Source organism: Tetrao urogallus (assembly GCF_951394365.1).
Source record: "Tetrao urogallus genome assembly, chromosome: 2".
NCBI lineage: Eukaryota > Metazoa > Chordata > Aves > Galliformes > Phasianidae > Tetrao > Tetrao urogallus.
This window is the reverse complement of record NC_136814.1, coordinates 104,938,738-104,959,151: the sequence shown is the minus strand read 5'-3', so window position 1 is coordinate 104,959,151 and position 20,414 is coordinate 104,938,738. Positions and strand designations below refer to the sequence as shown.

The 20,414-nt window shown below is 43.1% G+C and overlaps 1 protein-coding gene across 2 annotated transcripts in view; it reads right to left on the bottom strand.

The window, feature by feature from the left end:
- Positions 1–20,414, bottom strand: part of HMBOX1 (homeobox containing 1) — a gene marked incomplete at both ends in the record, with an annotated part of 108,583 nt that overhangs the window by 50,184 nt on the left and 37,985 nt on the right. Inside the window, one exon of one of the 2 annotated variants that reach the window (XM_079550493.1) lies at positions 10,313–10,388. The exons of the other annotated variant lie outside the window; for it this stretch is intronic. Within the exon in view, the coding sequence (XP_079406619.1) occupies positions 10,313–10,335 (23 nt within the window). Of the gene's footprint in view, positions 1–10,312; positions 10,389–20,414 lie in introns of those variants that run through there. 2 annotated transcript variants of the gene reach the window in all.

The window sequence follows — 20,414 nt, the reverse complement described above, 5'->3', positions numbered from 1 at the left end:
AAACAGACACTGCGTTCTACATTTGCCCTCTGTATTTAGGGAAGCAGAGATGCTCAGCCCTTTTGTCCAAACTTTGTAGTGAATGCCACACTGCCTTACTGACTCACGTCACCAACTCCTGTGCAGTAAGAAAGCTCTCCATGTCAGCTCTAAGTAGCATGTTTTTCAAATAGGAAAATCTCTTATCAAACATCTGGCCTTGAGATTGCTTTCCCTAGATGTGCCAGCTCACCCCTCATTAGAGATAAACCCACTTTTGTCATTTCTTACCTGTACTTCTAACACCGCGTTCCCTGAATCATTTATCTATCAACACAATGTCCTCAGGTACTTTACTGAACTGGAGGATTTAATGCGCCCGAGACTCCACCTCCACTCAAAATTCCTCCTCCACTGACTCTTCAAGATTTAATACTAAAACATACTTCAGTTTATCTAGGTTCATCTTCAGTTTGTCACGGACCCAGAAGCACAAAACTTTTGCTCTTCTAGCCCCAAGAACCAAAAACTGATCTGACAAAAGCACAAGATGGCTTCAAAAAAGTCAAGTAATATCAAGAACCTAACATTCCCTGCAGAAGCTTGTGGACAGTCATTGCCTTTAAAATTTGAGGGTGAACACTAATTTATGTAAAATGTTAGGGCTCAGCTTCTAGATGTGGGTTATACGCAAGATAAATATTTTGCTTTCAGAGGTACAAGGCTGTACGTGGGAAAGTGATGTGGCTTCCAGTTTGTCCAACACTGGTGCAGAGAGGATTCACTGTTCATGCATGGTGATGCACACAGGGATGCACGGGCTGCTGAACAAGGCCATTCTGCACCATATATTCAGTGACATCCAACATCTGTGGCCCACAGATACTGTTAATCTCTGGAATGCTCCTGAAACAGCTGCAGAAAGGAACTGAAGAACAGCAAATGAGCTGCCATATTAATTCCATTATTCTGTAGTTAACAGTCACTGCTAACAATGTCCACGCAAGGTATTCTTCTAGCCCTCCAACCTACACAACTTCTACACTACATAACTTTTCAACACTTAGGAAAGAAAACAACAAACCAAAGTCATCCACAGCATCTCATTGATCTCACCAGTGTCACATACAGAGTGAAACTCCCGTGCTTATAGCTGCCAACACAGCACATACCGTGTGTGACACAGGTACTGGTCTTCAGCTCTCATTCACATTTCCACGTGCTTTTCTACATAATCATAAGGTTTAGAAAAAATGCTTCTGAGTCAGCTTTGTGTATTGAGAACAACTTCAGGAACTGGGAATTTTCCATTAAAAACACAAAACAAATATTGCAAAACTTTGTATTACTGAACATGTTCCAACATTACGAGCTATCTACCCTCTTTTAATGAATAACTACACTAAGATTATTTAGAAACGTTATTCTAACAAAGCTTCTGTTATTTTCCATTTTCAAAATATTTTTAATAAACTTAATCCTGTTTGAAGATCAATTTACAGTGCAGTTCAGTAAATCAACCATTTTAGAATCACCAAAATTTCATTCACCTCATTAATTAATGGATATCCTCTACTCTCCTCTCTACCCACCCGTACTACTTTAAGAGCCTCATATCCTAGCTAGCTATAATTCAGCTTGTTTTCCCCTCTTTTTTCCTTGGGAAATACAATCAACTGCAAAAATAACAAGAAGCAAAGTAAGATAGGGACAGGAAGAATGACTGGAGGTGTTCAGAAGAAAAATCAAGGCAGCAAATATTGTTCCTGAGAATAATACTGCGATGGACTGCTTTGCTGTGATCCAACTTTAACAAGCTTTCCTGCCAATTTAGCAAAATATCCTCAGCACCACCATAGCTTGGCTTACCAAAACTCTCACCAGTCGTGACAAGGTGTCAAACTTCCCTATGGAGAGAGCTGACAAAAAGGTTTCAACCAAGGAAGAACCGCCATGCGTTCATCTCCCTGAAATTCAAAAGTAAGGCTTTTTATAAAGAACTAATTAAACTCTAAACTAAAATTAACCCATTTTCTAACAGCTGAACCCGGGCCTTAAAATGGATTGAGCTTATTTAGATTCTGACAGGGAAAAAAACAGATAGCTCAAAATATCTTATTTACATTTCTCACATTGAGTTGGCAGCCATGCCCATGTAAGATGGCCCAATTCCACTTACTGCCTCTTGGTATCTGTAAGGCATTAAAACTTCATGCTTATCTTTTATGGCTCATCCAAAAGGAACCTGAGGTGCCTAAATGTCAGATGAAGGGAGACCTATAAACGAAATGCAAAAAAAAAAAAAAAAGCCCTTTTCCTACTCCCAAATCTACAGAAACTAGAAACCCAGCAGGTCCCAACCAGTCAGATGCAGCATCACCTTTTCCACTTCTAACACATCTTTGAGAAATGAAGCCTGCTTGTTTAAGGACATTATTCTCAATACCTTTTTCCCTCTCATACCAAGAATATTCAAGCTTATTTTGTGTGAAGTTCTCCCCGTAAATGTGGGGCTTTCTCCCCATTCTGAAAGCACTGATCTTGAGCAGGAGATACGTAGCCAGGCACGTTGGCTTTCCTCACCCACAACCACAACCCAAGCCCACACAAATTCAGGAATCATTTTCCCAACACGAGCTTTGCAGGCACTGAATCTAATAGAAAAATCATGTAAGAACATCCAAGAGCAGAAAGTGGAGAATTCTACATCCAACTGAACTTGCAGAAGTTCAAAGTAATTCAATTACCCATTTGGGAATAAGGCCAGAACACTGGCCTTAACACCTTTAGCAGTTGAGAAAATAGCTCTGGACTCCTTAAGGATCAGAAGAAATCACGTTTTCCTCTCTTTGTATATGAATAGGAAGTGCCCAAACGACACTGAATAGATCCTTTTCTGCAGAGATCCCTTTCAAAATCTCCAGTACAATTCACTGCTTTATCTAATAGGCCCTGGAAAGCTCAAGAGACTTACAAAACCAGTTGTGCTTTTTAATATGAGACCTATATTTGATATAATTTGCATAATATGGATATGGGTTAGAGCCAAAGTGTTCAGAACAGGATCCCAGGTCTGGTAATTGGTTTAACAATGATTCTGATAAAGTTGCATCAACTGTGGTGAACGGGATGGGGGGAGACATCAACTTCCACCCTCCTCTGATATATGGCACGAGCTGCTGGCAGGGCTGGGTCCTGAGCAGTGTCAAGGAAGGGTGAGGGGGAGAGTTAGGGAAAGAGCCTGTCCAAAGGGCAACAGGCACAGCCCTGAGCTGCTGGAGCTCAGGGAGCACTGAGACACTGCTCTCAGCTATAGGGTTTGAATGGCACTGTGTGGTCTTCATATCGTGAAGTTGTATAAGTCATGGTTTCCAGCTGAAATAAACTGCCCATCAGTATACAACCAAAAACGGACCTCCAACTAGTTAACCAAACAGACTTTAATTATTACAGTTTCTCACAGCATGAATTTGTCAAGCTAAGAGTTTTTCCCTGCACACACAGTAGTGGTGAGAAGTGCTGTGCCCACAGCTGCTGCAAACACAGGAGCAGCAGTGCTGGCAGAAGGTGCCCAGCCTCCATGAGGATGCAGCAAGAATCCTTGGCCAGTGTGACTGGGCTGCTACATTTCCCTTCTGCATGAGGTCTGGACAGCAAACAAAAACAAAAATAGCACTGCTATTCCCAAAGGCAATACAACGTATCAACTGGACTGATAACAACACATCAGCTACCCTGCATGGCCCTGCCTGGGGCAGGGGGTTGGAGATTCATGATCCTTGAGGTCCCTTCCAACCCTGGCCATTCTGGGATTCTCTAACTACCACTCCAAACACTTCCTCTCAGAACCAATGACTACAATGAAATTCCAGCTGTTACTTGTTTAACCACGCTTTCCATTAATGTACGTTTGTTTTTCTCTCCATACATGTCTACAAGATCTAAGCACCCAAGTGCAGTTCCATTCACTGCCTCCTTTCCATGTTTCACCATTACCCACCCAGGATGCAGCTACTCCTTACAAGAAGCTCGAGAGGCAGTTTCATTCTGAGCTTTGGTCATTCCACAAACACAACAGTTGATGTGCATGACACAAAGTAAACACTGCACACTATGCCTGCAAGCTCAGAGGCTGCAACTGTCCCACTGACCACCAAGTACAGCCTTACAACCCTGCTGGAACACAGCTGGGGCAAAGCTCTATCTCACTGTCTGAAATTCAAGCACTGGCCTTTTCTTTTCTTGCCTAACAAGTGCATCTCCTTTATTCACAGTCAATTTAAGCGCTTCAGAAACGCCCAAAGCTTTGTACCATATTAAGCAAAGCTGCCTTCAAAACAGTAGTTGATGCTATGAATTCTGGAGCACAAAAGAGGATTAAGGATGTGACTCATCTGAGCCAACACTTACGCTCATCAGTTGCAGCTCCAGTATTTTTGGTGGAATTGTACCAGTTTTCAGGAGAGGGGAAAAATATATATATAAAAAAAATTTAAAAATCAGGCCTCAAGTGCTCATCATGTCAACGAACACAGAGCCATCCTCACCCATACGTTAGCATAATTATCTCCTGCAGCTTCATCTCTTGGTTCTGATTTTCAAAGAGGTCTCTACTCCCATTCATCCTGATTCACAAACAGAATGTAATGCTTGTATAATGACTGCTCTCAGCCGAGGCAAACGAAAACCTCACTTTGCAAGCAAGGAGTGAAATCAGACTACAAGCTGATCTATCGAGGTTAAACGTCACCAGTTCTGTTTATGAATGCAAAGCACTGCCTTATGAATGCAGAACACTGCCATATGCTTTCGATCAAAATGGTGACAGTTAATAAGAGCAGCCTGAAACTTCTGAAAATAAATCCAACGTAATCAAATACTCACCGCTACACAAATTACAGAAGGAAAGCTGAGAGCAGAATATCAACATAGCATTTCTTTAGGAAGCTTCAAGATTTTCGGCTAGTTAAAGAACCCCAACCCAGACTCACTTTTTTATCTTAAGCTGTTTTTCCACTCAAGCCTTCTGTATTCTTCGCTGCTGATACAGTATTTTTTTACTGGGTGCTGCCACACCAGCAGCAAGCAAAGCCCAGCAGTTTTGCCACTGATTCCACTTGGGTGAGTAACTTACTGCCCTTTATAGTATCCGCTTTACATCTTTGGAAAAGAGAGAGAGAACTCAAGATCAATCTTACAAGGGGAAAATATAATAAAAATGCCAATTATTGCCATAATCCAAGTCTAACAAAAGAGACTGACCTCTGACTAAGCACAGGGCCGGGAGCCAGATACTTCTGAATTCTACTCCAGGCACAGACTGATTCACACCGACACCTTATCTGTCTAACCCTAATGTTCCCTACTTCTACAATCAGGGCTCCCAACTTTTTGTTGCAATTCTACAGCAGTAAGGCAGGAATTTGAACTCTGAGGCCTGCATTCAAGGGCAGAACAAGGAATGAGAAGAACTGACACAGAAAAACCAGTGATAGTTGAGTGCTGAACTGAGACCCAAAGCTGTGACAAAAGAGCAAAGGAGGAGCTCTTAAATCTGGGAGCCGAAGACAAAATTGCATATACATAAACTCTGTAACAGAATCAGGGCAGAATTCCTGTGTCTGAATTCCTTCCACCAGTTCCTGCAACACACTGACATCTTTTCTTCAGCCCACATGAAGAAACAGCTCTTGTGACAAGAAAAAAAGGAAGGAGACATGGGCCTAACCTACATACAAACTGGCAAATCATATTTTTCCAGATGCCAAAATTACAGGGGTAGAAACAACGTTGTCTTCTGCTTCCTCTAGAAACCTTCAGAATTCAACCACAGAATCATAGGCCAGGGTTGGAAGGGACCTCAAGGATCACGAAGCTCCAACCCGCTGCCACACGCAGGGCCACCAACCTCCACATTTCATAGCAGCCCAGGCTGCCCAGGGCCCCATCCAACCTGGCCTTGAACACCTCCAGAGATGGACGGGGCATCACAGCCTCTCTGGGCAGCTGTTCCAGCACCTCACCACTCTCATAGCAAAGAGCTTCCCCCTGACATCCAACCTAAATCTTCCCTCCTTCAACTTAAAACCATTTCCCCTAGTTCTGTTATCTACCCATTCAAAGAACTGACTCCCCTCCTGTTTATAGGATCCCCTGTATATCAAAATCAAGACAGAATCTCAAGTCAACAGTTCTACATCAGCCCACTGGAATATATAAATGTTGGAAACGCATCTTTCTACAGAACACTGCATGGCAGAAAAGTAATATTATAGCTAACTTTTGAAACTAATAGCTCACAGAAAGGAACTAACCTTCAAACAAGGCAGAATGGCTCGTTCAAAACCAGAGGCATTCTGCACGAAGGCAGACCAACTGCTTGGCCAAAATTTGAACATCTTCTCACGTTCCCCAAGGCTCATCTACGGCACCAGACACGGCACTGTACAACATGCTTTAATGGGATGTCATCACCAGGATTTCTACCACCTCTTTTCCGCATGTAAGGAGAACGGTGTTCTTTAGTACGCATTATGGAAACCTACATTCTTTCTCAGGATCTCTCACCAACAGTAACAACTTTCATAAAAGAGCAGTTTGTTCGTTCAGAAAACTAAAGCCAAAAATCACCAAGTAACTAAATTTTACCTGTCCCCATTTTTGTGTTCAACAGAGCAATTTTATTTTTTATTTTTACCCCTGTTAGAAAACAGTCTGTGGGAGCAGTTCTACTGTAGTTCTGTTGGCACACAGTCTTGGAGAAGACAGATGTTATATTTGGAGAACAACTCCGAAATAGATAGCAGCAGCTCCTTGAAGAATATAAATCATAATAGCAAAAAAGTGGGCTTTTGGCTACAGCCGCTTCCATATTAGAGTTTTATTTTATTTAGAAGCATTTCAAAAAGAAACACACATCTTACTCATGCTCTTAAAGTAACAAACCTCTCCATCTAGGGAGATTTCCTCTCGTGTGACACAGAGAAGACCCAGTTTGCGTCCTCAGGGTAAATGCAAACTCTTTCTTTGCTACTCAGAGCAGGAGGAGAACACCTTGAGATGCAAGTCCTGATGTGCAGATGCTTGAGGGAGTGTGAGCTGACCTAAGAGCATCCAACAAGAGTGGAGGATCCCTTCTGACTCAGGGTGTTTTATGGTTCTGTCATTACTGAGGTAGGGGCTGGGTCCTGCTTTTCTGCCCTCCTGTAGAGATTCTTGGAAATCCCCACAAATGAATTCAGTTCAACACATCAAGAAAATAAATAAACCAACCCATCCTTAGATACTTTGTTTTGCCTGGGTAAGTAAACTATGTTAGCTTAGAGAAGGCTGTGATGATTGCTGTCACCAATCCAATGGATGGGCCAAGCCAATTTAGCTAAGAACAGAGGAAAGCGTAAGAGGCGCACAGGGAACAACATTGCTTTTAGTCCCCTTTAGGTTGGGTTAACTACCCGTGAAATCATGGATTAACTCATCTGGTTTGTTTTAGAGTAAAACTAAGGGCTCAGACAACGTTTAGAAGGTTAGAATGTCAACTGAACACTTCTATAGCCACCAGCCATTTACACTACACCTTCTTGTCAGAAGGCAAAGACAGAAAATTAGCTGAAGCTTCTTTCACCAAGGTTTAATTCACGTGTTCTGAATCACATTCCAGGGAAGCTGGACAGTTAAGGCAGCTTAGCCATATGGTGACTTTCCAAGCCACCATAATGCAATGGCTATTTTTCAGTGTGCTGATTTCGATACCATTCACATGCTCGTTCCTTTCTTCCCATTGTTTTTCATGAATGATAACAAGACCTCAGTCTTTTTTTTCCATCTGCATTACTCACACTGATTTCTTTTCCACTCAGCAGGCTTTTACTTACTCCAGAGCCAGCTCTGTCATAGCTGGCAGTTAGATCCATACGCACAGACCTGACAATTCGGGTAAACTTTTAGAGGCAATGTTGAAACTGCCCAGTTCCATCGAGTTTCGAATGCAAGATAAATACCAATGGTCATATCTCACACATTAATTAATCAGTACTGTTGTGATCCTGTGAAGTACACGAAATTGCTTCCATTCTATTTATAAAGAAACCAGTGGAGACATATTCACATCGGCTACAGAAGGGCTTCATTTCAGATAAATAACTAATTCTAGTGACACCAAAATCAAGCCTCGTGCTCACATAAGGCAAAAAATTCCTCTCAAGTACTCAATCTCATCCAACTGCAGATAAAAATTAAGCAGATAAATGGTAATCGCCTCCTTTGCTCTTCAGGCTGCCCCATGGTTGGGATAACCACACTACTCTTTAACCATGGCAGCTTTAAGAGATCTATTAATGCAAACCAATCTTACTTTCAAGCTTGTTTTAAAACCCTGGCCTGAAAATGGAATACCTCAGATATGGCTTTATAATCTTCCTCACCTGCCCAGTGAAGTACACCCAGGCATGCTGTTTATTTTGTAAATAGTTATCATAAACATACACACAAGACAAGATATGATTTCACAATAAATTACAAGTTGTGGGCTGCCAAACTGCTTTATCTTTTTTTTTAAACTGTTTTTTTTTTTCCCCATTTCCCCATGTCCATTTACCTATTCAAAAAGTTATATATGGTTCAGTCCCGAAACTCTGCACCCAACTGGGTCATCTTGGACTGTTTCTCCTGATTTAAAGCTCTCTAACCCTGTCTAAATAGTTTCATCCCAGCTTTCACCCAGGCGAAAATCATTCATCTATACTTTTTATTGCATTCTCAATGACTGTGTTAACTGTACATACACTGGAATCAATGGAAAAAGTGACTGTTTTTGTGATGAAGGGTGGCAGCTGATTAATATCACACATCAACATGCCACAGTGATCCCAAGAAGCAGCAGAATATGATATCCAACTAAAACTGCACAGAGGCAGGACACGTCTGAAATCTGGCTGAAGCACAGGAAATTAAGACTATATAATTCACTGCTTGGAAATTTATGTTGTAAGTCTGATTCAAAGTTAAGGCTGACAGACTGTCCTTGTGCTCACACAAAGCATAGAAGAACTGTAAGATCAGCCTCCAAACTCTGCATTACCGGCATAATAAAGATGCGCAGGGCAGTGCGGCCTTACCTCCAGATTTCTTCCCTGCTGTGAAGTAGATATTTAAGATTTCAAGTAGTGACTATTTAATACTGATATCCAACATATCTGCAGCTAAAACAAAGAACAGGAAGCGTCTCAGAGTGTCAAAAGGGTAAGAACCACTAGTTTTGAATGGAAGACTGAGACACCAGCAAAGGAAAATAACTACTTAATGGTCGTATCAAGAAGCCTATTTGAAGAATATTGGTAGTTGAATTTCCAACATGTAAGTGCTTCTCTTGTCAGTGCTACTCTTTACTGCCACCCTCTACGCAGAAGTCTGTGCTTGCATTGCCACTTGCATTATGAGTGTCCATGCACTACCTGAATAATCTTCATCCCAGAAATAATCTATCTTGGATTAATCTGACTGTTTTCACAGCATCCCAATTCCAACCTGCAATAGACAAGATTTCTCTTTGTAACTCAGACAGAAGGTACAGTTAGAAGCCTAGAGGTCAAAGCACCTCCAGAATCTGTTTGCCACTGGACTTTTAGTCATGCCTACAAGAGGTACAAGGAACACTAATGCAGGACTGCAACTGTGAGAGGGATGCAGGACAGCACAATACAGGACAATCACTCCTTTCAGCCTGACAAGCTTTGAAGTAATTTGCTTATTTATTGAGGAAAACAGAATGGATATCAATTACATTCAAGATTCGTAACAGAAGTCATTTAAAAGAACAAACTAAAAGACTCAAATACAAGATTTAGCAGCAGCTGTAGCTTGAACCTGTACATTCGCTACCAATGTTAGCTATGCTAGTCTTCTGCCTTTGATATACAATGCTACTCTTCTGATGTACTCATCTCCTTTCACCAGGTCTGTAGCGGTGCCAAACACTTACAGCTCTGGTATCCTTCTGCTATGCCATGGGGATGTATGGAGTACTCCAGCTTTTAACAGCACACTTCCTCTGATCGAGGCTGTTTCGAAGCACTACATGATTTTCTCTCTTTCAGAGATGCTATCAGCCAGGCCAAGAGAAGAACTATAAATTCCTGTTTCCTGGTTTAAATAAATTCCTGTTTCCCGGTCTAGCAAAAGCCAAACCAGTGGAACTCCCCAGGTTAGCAAACTGTTGATTATCATTGTAATCATTTCTCTGCATTTTTCAGGTAGAACAGAAAAAATACAGTGCTCAAGATATCATCTTTCTGTAGCTGTTGTGTAATTGTTTGGGTTTTTTGCTTGTACTTACACTACTGGAAAAGTTCTGAGCATACTTTACATGGGGATGGAACGTTATAAAGCCTCTTGGGGGTCTTCAGTGTTATTCACCATTCTGTAAGACACAATTAAAAGATACAAAAACTTCAGATATTTCAATGAAAGGCAAATTCATTCTGATTTCTTGTTGTCTGGCTTACAATTACACAACCAGCTTATAAAGGGCAACGTTCTGGTAGTTTTACCAGGCAGTAGCCCCAAGCCACGTCATTAAGAAAAATACACAAGCCCCTCCAGGTTCTTCTTGAGCAACCTATCCATCCTCTCTTAAAAAGGAAGGGTATCAATCACCACATGTCATCATGGTTAAGAAAAATGCTCCCTCAAACTACTGCCGTTTTTTCTATCCACTTTCAATTTTTATGTTTCATTGTGTGGACTGCTAAAGCCTCACCCTCTTTCTTCTCTATGCCTTAAGTGAGCGATGACATGGCTTGCAAAGGACCCATGGTCTCAAAGTCTAAGAAATAATCCTTTGCATCCAAGCACCCCATGGAAGACTTCTGCTATAAATCAATGCTTTAAAGATCTAAACAAGGCCGACCAGCTGAATATTCTCTGTATACCAAACAGATTAAAAACTGCACATGCTGATTCACATTACTCTTCATAATCTGTAACTAATTCAGATCCACACAATCTGTACTAACACAGACACACTTCAATGCAGGTTCCAGGTAGATTCCTAAGGAGAAAGTTGATGTCTGGTAGCGTAATCATTGCACAGACAAAAATTTAAATTACAATTGATTTCTTTTTGCCACAAGTAAATTAATCTGAGCAATCATTTAGCCTTATGACAGTTACCTACCCTTTTAACTCACAAGAGCTATTAAAAGGATTATTTGGCTAACGTCCGCCAAGAGCTTAGAAGACAGGTACTATGTTCTGAAAAGGAATGACCTAATAGAAGTTTCTTCAGCTTGCACTGCTGACGTCTTTCCTCATAAACTCACAAAGTGCTCCAAAAGTCAAACTATTAACCATTAGGAAAGAGGGAGGGAGCATGTTACATCCAGGTGGATGTGGGAAGAACTAGAGAGAATATTTCACTTCGGACTATGGGTGAGCATGAGCTGGAATAGAAAACAAGTGACTTGAGCAGTAAAGCAAAATGCATTGAGTAATTTATTCTGCACTTCAATTGTCCATAATATCAGCACCCAAGATTTGTGGATGAACACACGTAGGCTGCTCTCATTGTTAAGCATGGTCCAGATGCTACAGCATGGCTCTTCCCCTACAGCACCACAGGATTTGCTAATGGCTTTGGGGAAGATCTGCACCTATTGCAGACAGAGTTCACTGTGCACATACAGACTGTACCAGGCTTGCTAGGTTATTTACAGGGCTTTTTTCTTTGTTTGTGAAAAGCTATGGAACTCTCAGGACTAGGCCACACAGACTTCTCCAGAAGTAGCAGCTGGCAGCTTCTGGACACCAGCTTTCACTGGGGGTTTACAGCTCACCCATGGGAAAGGAAAGACTGTCTGGGGGGAAGGGAGCTGCTGAGAGATGGCTGCTGCCATTTCAACAATTCACAGAATCTCAGGGAGTGGAAGGGACCTTAAAAATCATCAAGTCCAACTCCTTTGCTAAAGAATTTCCCTACAATAGGTCACACAGTTTGGCATCCAGATGGGTCTTGACTATCTCCACAGAACCAGACTCCACCACCTCTCTGGGCAGCCTGTGCCAGTGCTCCATCACCCTTATAGTCAAGCAGTTCTTCTGCATGTTAGAATGGAACTCCCTATATTCAAGTTTTAGGCCATTGCTCCTTATCGTATCACTGTGCACCAATGAGAAGAGCTTGGCCTCATCCATTTGCCTCCCACCTCCCTTTAGATATGTACAAACACTGATCAGATCCCCCTCTCAGTCTTCTTTTCCCAAGGCTGAACAGACCCAGGTTACTCAGCCTTTCCTCATACGGAGATGCTCCAGGCCCTTCACCATCTTTGTGACCCTCTGCTGGACTTCTTCTAGGAGATCCCTGTCTTTTTTCAACTGGGGAGCCCAGCACTGGACGCAGTACTCCAGATGTGGCCTCACCAGGACAGAGTAGAGAGGGAGGATCACCTCCCTCAGCCTACTGACCACGCTCTTTTTAATGCACCCCAGGATCCCATTGGCCTTTCTGGCCACAAGGGCACACTGCTGGCTCATGGTCAACTTGTTAGCAACCAGAACACCCAGGTCCTTCTCTGTAGAGCTCCTCCCCAGCAGGTCATCCCCCAGCCTGTACTGGTGCATGTTGTTATTCCTCCACTGGTGCAAGACTCTTCATTTGCTCTTGTTAAACCTCATCAGGCTCCTCCCTGCCCAATTCTCCAGTCTGTCCAGGCCTTGTTGAATGGCAGCACAGCCTTCAGGTGTGTCCAGCCAATCCTTCCAGCTTTGTACCATCAACAAACTTGCTAAGGGTAGACTCTATCCCTTCATCCAGGTTGTTGATGAAGATGTTGAACAAAATCAGACCCAGAATCAACTCCTGGGGAACACCAAGAGTTACAGCCTCCAACCAGATTCTGCACCGCTGATGACCACCTTCTGAGCTCTGCCAGTCAGCCAGTTCTCAGTTCACCTCACCATCCACTCATCTATCTCACATTTTCTAAGTTTCATAACAAAGATATTGTGAGGGATGATGCCAAATGTCTTACTGAAGTCAAGGTACACAACATCCGCTGCTTTTCTCCCCATTTACCCAGCTGGTAATGATATCATAGAAGGCTACCAGGTTGGTCAAGCATGAGTTCCTCAGAAAACTGGCTGTCCTGAAGTTCAGGGCAGCAATTCTACTTACTGCTTTGCACACAAGATCTTGGACTTCACCGTCTTGTTATCACTGCATCCTAAGCTTCCCCTAGTCATCACATTCCTGACCAGCCCTTCCTTGTTAGTAAAAACAAGATCAAGCAGCACAACCCTCCTCATTGGTTTCTCCACCATCTGCATCAGAATGATATCATCAATATGCTGCAGGAACCGCCTGGATCTTGTGTGCCTGGCTGTGTTGCTTATCCAACAAATATCACGATGATTGAAGTCCCCAACGAGAACCAGTGCAGAGGACAGCAAGGCTGCTTCCAGCTGTTCGTAGACAGCCTCATCCACTTCGTCCTCCCAGTCAGGTGGCTTGTAGTACTCACCCACAACAGTGTGTCCTATATCAGCCTCCTTAAATCTTACCTACAAGGTCTCCTCTTGTTCAAGATTCACCCCCAAGCGAAACTTAATACATTCCAGTTGCTCTCTCACATAAAGAGCAACTTCGCCACCTCGTCTCTCCAGCCTATCTTCCCTAAAGAGGACACGGCCATCCATGACAGCATTCCAGTCGTGTGAGGTGTCCCACCGTGTCTGTGTGATTGCAATGAGATCATGGCCCCGTGACTGCATGCAGATCTCTAGTTCTTCCTGTTTATTTCCCATGCTGCGTGCGTTGCTATAAAGCACTTTACGGAAGCACAGAGTGCAGGTATCTCTAGAGAATGCAAGAAGGTTTAAGCCGGGTTATTGGCAATGTTTTCCTCTCTGAGAAGTCCTCACAAGATCCAATTAGACAGCTGAGAGGCTTTTCTCCACAGATTACTAAAAAGGCACCATTACCAGGCCCTTCTCTGTCACAAGAAGCTCCATCCCCTTCCCCTGCCGAATCTAGTTTAAAGCTCCAGTAATCAATCCAGCCTGCTTGCTTCCCAGAACACTTCTGCCCCATCTGCTCAGTCGCATTCCACCCGATGCCCACACACCTGGTCTCTCAATGTCCTGTGATCACAGTACCTAAAACCTCAATCCTGACTCCACCAACCAGTAATGTACCTGATCTATCCTCCTCTTCCTTTCCAGAACCCAGCCACCAGTTAGGAGGACAACATACATGCGCTCCCAGTCCCTTTAGCATTTTTCCAAGGTATGCAAAGTCCCTTTTAATACTACTTTGTTTCCCCACTGCAGCCTCCCATAGCCCTTCTTGAATGCCAACAAGCAGATGGCAGTCACCTTGCTTTATCAGATGCGGTAGAGACTTCTTAACATCTCTGACATGTGCCCCTGGAAGACAGCAAACCTCTCTGAAGATGTTCACTGGGTGGCCAATGAGGCCCTCAGTGCCTCTCAGGAAGGAGTCCCCAGTTATTAAGAGTCTTCACCCTTTTTTTTTTTGGTGGCAACTGCAATTCCTTTGGCCCACATCCAGGTTTTGAGTTGCCTTATTTCTCATCCGTAAGAGGAGGACACCAAGAGCAATATCAGACACAATGGACAATTCCAGCAGACCACAGCTCATGCTGTGTGTGTGGCCTAGGAAAGAAACCATGTTACTGGAGAGCTGATGGATGGAAAAGACAAAGCGGCAGCTCCCTGAAGTCAGCCGTCCCCAAACCTTTCAAGATAGTTCTACACCACTAGACACTTCTCCATTAAATCTCTTAGCAGTTTTTAAAGCATTTTCTGTGAAGCAGTCACAGAAAAATATGAGATCATGCAGTTGACTTATTGCCAAATTTTGAGTTTAATAGAGAGAACTGTTTTGTTTTCCAAAGAGGAAGAAATTAAATTTAAATAGATGCAAACTTTCTGAAGGTCGGAGAGGCTAACGGTAGAGAACTGAATTCCTCAGAGAAAGACTCGCTTTGAGGGTGAGAAGTGTGGAAGAACCAAAGGAAAAAAAGCTCACAAAGGAAAAAAAGATCACTTTCCATCACCATGAAACACAGAATTAAAACTGGAACACGACAGAGCCAAAGAAAAGGCTGCAGTAATTCAGGTGTGAGATGACAAAGGCAGGACAATGATTTTAGTAATACTAATGGAAGAGGAAAAAAAAATGGTGCAGGCTTCAGATGTTATAAAATAAATGAAGAGCTTTTATGCAGCCCAGATTTGGGATGTGAATAGAGGAGGGAGAAGGAACTTATCCAAGATACTCCAGATCTCCGAGTGCAGATAAAAGGTACGATAGAGCAGAAATCAACAAGAGAGAGCTTGCAAGTAAATAAGAGAAATTCTCAATTTTTGCTTTGTTTGGGGCAGCAGTGCTACAGCGTGGCTGCAATCACAAATTGTCACAGCAAAGCCAAACTGTAAGGCAGGTCAGTCTAAAAGGTTGCCCAGCGAGGCTGTGGATGCCCCCAGTCTGGAGGCATTCCAGGCCAGGCTGGATGGGGCTGTGAGCAACCTGAGCTAAGGGAGGTATCCCTGTCTATAGCAGGGGTTGGAACTGGGTGATCTTAAGGGTCCCTTCCAACCCAAACCATTCTATGATTCTATGGTCAGGGAATCCTAAGGTTTGCCTCGGCAGAGTTGTGAAAGCAAATGAAGTTCAACAGAAAGGAGAGGAAACCAGTGTTTCCTACATCTGATGCCAGAACAGAACGACAGCTCCTGAGAAGGGTTACAAATAGTCTCTGGTCTGAAGTTCAGTGGCACAGAAGCACCCTCCCTCCCCTGCACCCACATAAAGATTGCTTACATGGTTTTCTGATTCAGGGTTCATCAGACAAACAACAAGCAATCCTCACCTATAATTTTAGGAAAAATTTCACCCTGGAGCAGGGTAAATGCAACTGCCATTCTTAAATTATCACTCTCCCTCTTTACCTCCTTCAGCACAAAGCAAAGCAACAACCCAGGTTTGATCACAGCAGCAGAACAGGTGTCACCACAATCTGTAGTTGATATGCAAGTAAGAACTCACCAACCTTTGCCCTTTTCGCATTATTCATTAAATAATTTATCTGCTAACATAGGGAAAACACTACTAGTTCCATTCCTTTCTGGAACAGATAATAAAAAATTCAATATTAATATGGAAATCATGGCCACAGTTGTAGAATCAGATGTAATGAACAATCTTGTCCCCGGCTTAAGTTGCTATAAAGGAAGCTTAAATTTACAATGGATGAGCCTTAGTGGCATTCTGTTTTTCAGATATTAAAAATCTCATTTTCTCAGTGCCAAGGACAAGTGGATGTGTGAAGCAGTGGAGTATCAACTCTGCATTTGTCTCACTTGACATGAAATCATTCTCATTTTAGTTTAGATTTTTAATATATTCTTGGGATCCACTTCAGTTTTCTTCGTTCCTCACTGGATGCAATTAGATATTTTGAAGTACAGTTCACCCTCATCCACAGCACTCTGCAGAAGCAAGGAGGAAGTCACTGGGTAAAGATGAGGCTCATGCAACTTATTTGGAAAAGAAATTGATTTTCCTTTTTAATTTCTGAGTGAGTCACATAGTAGAAAATAACACCACCACTTTGTATTTCACTAATACCTTCCTTGGTAAGTTCTTAAAAAGAGCTTTACAAATAAATTAAAAGCTTTCTGTCCTTGAGAAAGGGGAACATCACCATTTTGTCACAAATAAAACATGAACAGAGGGGCTAAATTCTTGGCTCCCAGGCACACCAGATAGTATCAGAGATGTCTGCCTGAGGACACGGGCCCCATGCTACTGTGCTACCTGCTATTGAAATGCTGGAGAACCAATTTCAGCTCGCTCATACACCTGGTTTGCTGCACGGTGAAAGAAAAAGGGCAAATTCAGCCTGGTTCCTGAACTCAGAATAAAGGCAGATTCCCAACCCTGTGCACGGCTGCAAACCAACCCTGTCCTCTCCGTAACAGGAAATTGCTCAAAACTCAAGTGCTTTACTCAGAGGTGACAGATAGCTGGAGGTCAGTAGGAACTGTCAGGCCTACCATGCATGTGTGCACACACACACGTCTGCAAGTGTGGGCCATTACATTCCAGTTCCTTCACCTTCTCTATCCTGAAGCCCATGTAAAGTACAACAAACCTGTTAGCAGCTTCACTGTGGCCAGGAGACATCTTGCCTCACAGACCAAGGAGCCAACACTCCCAGCGGTTCATTCTAGAGGTTGATCACTCTCTCCATTAAGAACATTCACTTGATTTCTACTTTGAACACGTATTGCTTCAGATTCCAGATAATAGCTCCTGTTAAGCCTTTTTTGCTAGCATTGAGCCCTTTATTTTTGGGAGACGTTCAGACAGGCTGTTGTTTATCCAATGCTTTTAAAACTTCACGTACTGTATTTGTATGAAAACTGAAAATTCATCTGGGTGCATGCACAAAAGTAGGACTAGCATCCAAAATACTAAAACTAATCTAGGACTCTGTAGCCCATTTTCCAAAAATAGGCTTATTAGGAAAAAAATATACTCTGCCATCTGACTCAAAGATGTGTTACGTTTGTGCCCTGGAAAGCAAGGTTAGGAACCTCCTCTGCGACCTGTCACCTCCTGAGCACGCACTGTGGCTTGGCAGTGTGCAGCATTCTGTTTCACACGGTCACTGCACTGCAACATGAAGAGAAGAGTTGTCTTTCGGGCCTCTAGGCTCTAATTTACTTAAATATCATCACTTTAAGTCAGCGCAGTCATTTGTATCCTGAGCAAAGTCTTATTCGGGACTTGAAGAAAGTGCACAATTAGCTGCGGCCAAGCACTATTGCTAAACACAGCAGCCACTGCATCTGCTGCAGCTTCCTTCTGGGTTACCTCAAGCTGTAAGCTTACACAGAGGACACTGGCTTTTGACACAGTAACGTGGCACAAATTGCTATGGCAGAGACATTATCTTAAGGAACAGCCTGTGCCACTCTAACCACAGAATGGTTGAGGTTGGAAGGGACTCCAGGAGGTCACCTCCAACCCTGCCCTGCTTGAGCAGCCCTACCTACTGGGTGCCCAGGACCATGCCCAGATGGATTCTGAATTCTCTCTTCAAGGACCACCTCTCTGGGCAACCTGTGCCCATAAATCAAAGAATTTGAAGGGAACAAGAGAGCATACGTTTCACAAACAAAAATTACTGAAGACTCTGTTCAGAAGTGACCTTCAACAAACTCTGGTTTCAGTCTGATTGCGGCTGAGGTGGTTTAACAAATCCTTTACACTATGTAAGAGAAAATACACTAAGTAAGAGAAAATACTATTTGGGGATTACGGTGAGGGAAGAGAGCAGCATCTTGCCAAGTTTACTTGATGTGATCCTCTTCTTCCTCAGATGGCTAACTGAAGGGAAACCACCAAAACAAGCCTTTTCCCCTTTAGAAAACACATGCCTCGATCTTGCGATAAAGAAAGCAACAGTTGGTGCCCTTAAAAAAAGAAAGTAAACCACTGCTTCCACAAAATGCCCTGCAGTTGATCTCCACAAAACAAAAGGCCATTATTCCTCTCTCCTTTTCCTTTCCCAATCCCACACAAGAGAAGAACCCTTAACCAAATGGAGTGGAATTGCCTAGATGACAAGCTGGAGGCCAGGCTCCATTTCAAAGCAAATTAGTAAATGATCCTCTCCCCCAAAAGACTGGAGTAACAAAACCACAGTTTTCTGAACTCCCCCAAGGCTGCCAGAAACACACAGAAGTTGATCTGTATTCCACTGGAAAGGACCCCAAGCTATTCCAGAATTCCCAAGGATGCATTAGAAGCAAGAAATCTGCAGCAGAAAGGCCTAGTTTAGTGCTGCTTTGTCCTCAGTGGCATTCCATTTCTCAATGGAAACAGTAATTCTGTCAATATACATCTCCAGACATGTTCCAGCAGAGAATCCCAGGTTTTATTTTCATTATTGCTTAAAAATGAGTTTCAGAACTTCATGTCCCAGGCACCTACATCGTTGTATCTACTGAATTTCAGTATTTTACCCCCTCCAAGCATGTCTCGAAACTTGTGTGGAACCAGAGATCAGAAATGAATTGGCCTTGCTGTCACAATTAGGAGTCAACCCGTATAGCAGGAGAATGACACCAGACACACAGTCTCATGTCTAACTGTCGTGTCCAACAGCTGCTACAAAGACTTCTGTCTCAATGGCCAAATAGATCACTGATCCACCTGGAGCAATTCAACTGAGCATTAAAGTGGATGAGGATGAGCGAGATGGCCAGTCAAAAGAGAGAACTTCAGGAGAGGCAACTCTCAGCTGAACAGTTTGATCCAAAGTCTTTCAGTCTGCAACAGAGCAGAAGTTGTCATAGAATCAGTAACAACATGATAGAAGGCAGCAAGCAAGAGCAGGGAGCTGCAGGAGCAGTCCAATCCCAGCTAGTTCCTATAAATCTCCAGTGAGCAAGTCATGTCCTAAAGTATCAGGATTTAAAGCATCTGCACGCCAACAGTACAGATTATATCTTGAACGCTTTGGATACATACAGTTATATATGTTAATCTGGACAACACTGTGGATGGGGCATTGCCAAATTTGAGTCCAAGCCTGGGCCAAGCGTACAATAAATAAGGGGCTCACTCAAAAAAGATCTCAATTAACACTAATTACCTTAACAGATTTCTGTTGCAAACACAGTGACGTGGTAGCGATGGATACGCCGACTGAAACGAGCTCCTGTACTGCCAAGCATGTCTGAACAGTGCAAGCATCCTCCACTGCAGGACACTGATTGTCCCATGTGAGCACTCCTGCTTACCAAGGCTCTTCAGCCACACTCACCTGCAGCCCAGACCTCTGTGGTTACGTCCATAACAGTGCCACAACAAAGCACCCCAGCACACAGGCCTGCTCAAATGAACTATCCACAGTATACTGTGGAAGCACTGGACAACCTGAGGTGCCCAAGTCTGCCATCTCTCTCAGCCAGCAGGCACCCAACGTAGGTTTTGGCACGAAGGAACAGCTCAGTCTGTTTGACTGCAATTTCCATGATGCAGACCAGACATGCTTTGCTCGACAGCGCACACTAGGAACAAAAGAGAATCGATTGCTATACGGCCCACAGATCTTCCTTTTTAGCATTATTCCAGAAATTGTACTTGCCATCAGGTCACCTGACAGAGGGAGATTAATTGCAGGATTGGGGTACAACAAACCGGTGGAAGGCACAGAAAACTGCTACTACAAGATCCTACATGAATACATAAAATGCTCAAAGCAAGATGCTTGTACATTCAGCTGAACAACCTACACCCCAGCTGCTGACCTAACAAAAGCAGCCAGAAGTTGATCTGCTGATCAGATACTTCACTGATCACTTGCACCAAGAATAGGCATGAAGGATTTAAAAAAAAAAAA